Raw genomic sequence first — 3,438 nt, forward strand, 5'->3', positions numbered from 1 at the left:
CTGCAGGGGAGGGCTGGCTCTGCATGGCCCCGGCTGCTGACATGACTTCTTTGCCACTCGGTGTCAAAGTGGAGGACTCCGCCTTCGGCCCGCCGGCGGGGACCGGCGGGGGCCCGCTCCCCAGCGCCGCCATGGGCGCGGACGAGGAGGGCGCCAAGCCCAAAGCAGCCCCTTCGCTGCTGCCTTTCAGCGTGGAGGCGCTCATGGCCGACCACAGGAAGCCCGGGGTCAAGGAGAGCGCCCTGGCCGGCCCCGAGGGCGCGCCGGCGGCGGGCAGCTCGGCGCAGCCCCTGGGCGCCCGCGCCGGATCCCTGGGCGCCGCGGACGCGCCTGCTTCTCCGCGGCCGCTCGGCCCCTTCTCGGTGGGAGGACTTCTCAAGCTGCCCGAAGAGGCGCTCGTCAAAGCCGAGAGCCCCGAGAAGCCCGAGAGAACCCCTTGGATGCAGAGCCCCCGCTTCTCCCCGCCCCCGGCCAGTGAGTAGCCAGACCCCGGCGGCGGGAGGGCGGGGTGCGGGCCCCGGGGCGCCAGGCCGCGCCGGCGCCGGCCAGTCGCCTGCGTCCGCTTACCTGCGGTCGCGTACTTGGAGCCTGGCGGGGGAGCCTAGGCTGGAGGCCAGATTTGCGCTTCTCTCCCACCCAGGAAGGGGGCCGTGGCCCGCAGGAAGCCTGGTGGGCGTCCTTGGCGAGCTCCTGATTGAGCGAGTCTGCGCGTGGGGGTTGACCGTAGGACCCGGGTGTTTGGGCCCTGCCTCTTCTTGTCCGCACCCCACCATACCACTCGGGACTCCCACTCCTTCATCTGACCCCCAGCCCTGTCACTTCAGCTTTACCCAAATGGGTGGGTCCGAGGGGCGCAGGCGGCTGCCCAATGCGCGCAGTTTCCCTTTGTAGGAGCCCGATCTCACGCCACCCCCGCGTAAAGTATTTGTTTGCCAGCGGGTCGCCAACTTTGCAAATCCCCTCTCCCTCCAGGTTGGGGACTGATACTCCGTGCTGGGGGTGAATGGATGAATGGGGGGGTGTCTTAGATTCCATTGGGGGGGGCAAATCGATCCCGGGCCGCGCCCCCTCCAATCCTGCCGGGAGCTTCCCAAACATCTGGTACCGGGCGGTGAGAGCGGACTCCAGCCGCCAAAGGCGCATCCCGGGGTCGTTCCGAGGCCTCGCGGCCCCAGCGCCGATGCCCAACGAGCCGGCTCGCAGATATTTCAGGAGCACGGAAGTTCCCAAGTTTTCCTCGTTTCCTCCGATTATTTTGCGCAGCATAATAGCGGCCCGAATTCAATGGCGTGGTCCTTAGGAATGATTTTTATCTGGGATTTAAATGTCTTTGAAAGGCCAGCCCCTCCCTGGGCCTAATGGCCAGAGAAGGTGACCCAGCGCTGGGCCGTCGTTGCCCAGGGGAGTGACGTTTGCCTTCGCGCCCGCCCTAGGGCAGCCGGGCGGAAAGCGAGTCGGGGGCCAAGGACTTCCCGGACTGAACTGGCCTCCAGCGGGGAAGAGGGGGGATGTGAACACGAGATTTCGTTTTGAGTCACATCCTGGTGGTCTGGGAGCCCAGAGGAGCGCTTTCTTCTTTTTGTTTTGTTTTGTTTTGTTTTTAAGAGCGAGAAATAAAATGCGATTAGGCAGAAACCCGCATGGGGAAGCAGCCTAATTGGACTTAACTTTTTCTCCAAGGCCTGCCCGCAGTTGCGTAGGCAAAGCGTCTCGGGTAAGGCCTCGGCAGAGGTCCCAATGTCCGGGCGATCCGGGTTGGCCTGGGAAAAACTGGTTCCAACTCCTGTCTGCTGCGGCCGCCTGTCGTGGCAGGGGTGAGCCACCTAGCCCCCATCCTGGCGAGCCCTCTGCACAGGCCTTGCACACCGCCTGGTTGACTTTGACATCAAGAGAAAAAGACCTCTGAGCATGGTTGGTCCCTTCGGCTAAACCAAGGGTCAGGGAGAAGCCACTGCACCCCCCCCCCATCCGAGTGTGCTGGGGGTTGGTGGGCAGAGGTGCTGGCTGAGGCCCCGGCGACAGTTCGGACAATTAGGGAAAGAAGCTCTGGTGGAATGAAGAGCTTCCTCCTTTGCTCCAAGGGACACTTGATGTTTAAGAGACAGCGCTATGGTTCCAACTCCATGACAGGGGGTGTCACGGCGCTTCCATGGAACTGGGACTGTGCCTAGAATGTGTAGGCCCGTGGAATTGAGCGTGGACAGCCCTGGATTCTCTGGCGCATGGGCCTAGACCAGCTCAGAGCACTTGGGCACCAATAAACGTTTGACAAATGCATAAAATTAAATGCGCCCTCGTGCTGGGCCTAACAGGTCCCTCTTCCCGGTTAACGTCCGCCTAACTATGCGCGGCCGCGGGAAGAGGTTCCTGGGGAAGGCCGGTGGAAGCGGCAAGCTAGCCTCGAATGTGACTCCTTTCACCTAGAATTTCATTTTCTGCGTTTGCAAAAAGTAGATGCGAACCTCGGCCCTGCAGGCTTGTGGTGGCAGTCGGAGGTCCTATGCTCTAAGGGCCTTGCTCAGTGCCTGGCACCCAGACCCTTCGGAAGCAAGAGCTCCTATTGCTGCCGATTGTTACTACTTTATGGGCAGGCCACGCTCCAGAACCGCTCTTTAACTCCCTGCCTCTTTTCTCCCGGACCTTAGGGCGCCTGAGTCCCCCGGCCTGCACCCTGCGCAAGCACAAGACCAACCGCAAGCCGCGTACGCCCTTCACCACCGCTCAGCTGCTGGCGCTGGAGCGCAAGTTCCGCCAGAAGCAGTACCTGTCCATCGCCGAGCGCGCCGAGTTCTCTAGCTCGCTCAGTCTCACTGAGACACAGGTGAAGATCTGGTTCCAGAACCGCCGCGCCAAGGCCAAGAGACTGCAGGAGGCGGAGTTGGAGAAGCTGAAGATGGCCGCCAAGCCTATGTTGCCGCCCGCTGCCTTCGGCCTCTCCTTCCCGCTCGGCGGCCCCGCGGCCGTGGCGGCGGCAGCCGGCGCCTCGCTGTACGGAGCCTCCGGCCCCTTCCAGCGTGCCGCGCTGCCAGTGGCTCCGGTGGGACTGTACACGGCCCATGTAGGCTACAGTATGTACCACCTGACATAGAGGTCTCCGGAGCGCCCACGCGCGCCGTGCCAGCCGGTTCCTTCCTTCCACCCGGGCGGGCTATCTGCAAGCGGCCGGAGCCGCCCCTAGCCGCTACCTTGTTCCGCACCTCCTGGTCCCTTCCGCCTACTCCCACACTGTTCCAGTTGCTCCCCGTGTTTCTATCTCCGAGGTCAGATCCTGTCCCTAAAAATGACTGGAAGAGGCCTTAGCATTGTTCTGGAACCTAGCTCTACATCCTCACGTTGCAGATGGGGACACTGAGGCCAGAGAGGGTGAGAGGGTAATTCAAAGTTCCCAGCAGAACCAGTGGTTGAACCAGGCCTAGAGGCTAGTCTACATCCCTACCC

At 62.7% G+C, this 3,438-nt stretch overlaps 1 protein-coding gene across 1 annotated transcript; it reads left to right on the forward strand.

The window, feature by feature from the left end:
- The first annotated feature begins 23 nt into the window (after nucleotides 1-23).
- On the forward strand, nucleotides 24-3,088 carry MSX1 (msh homeobox 1). Its single transcript, XM_007948786.1, has 2 exons — nucleotides 24-474; nucleotides 2,646-3,088. Exons 1-2 carry the CDS (start codon nucleotides 24-26, stop codon nucleotides 3,086-3,088), a joined length of 894 nt encoding a protein of 297 aa, XP_007946977.1.
- Nucleotides 3,089-3,438: the final 350 nt, after the last annotated feature.

Source organism: Orycteropus afer, unplaced genomic scaffold (genome assembly GCF_000298275.1).
Source record: "Orycteropus afer afer isolate SDZICR_OR568_19922 unplaced genomic scaffold, OryAfe1.0 scaffold00224, whole genome shotgun sequence".
NCBI classification, from domain to species: Eukaryota; Metazoa; Chordata; class Mammalia; order Tubulidentata; family Orycteropodidae; genus Orycteropus; species Orycteropus afer.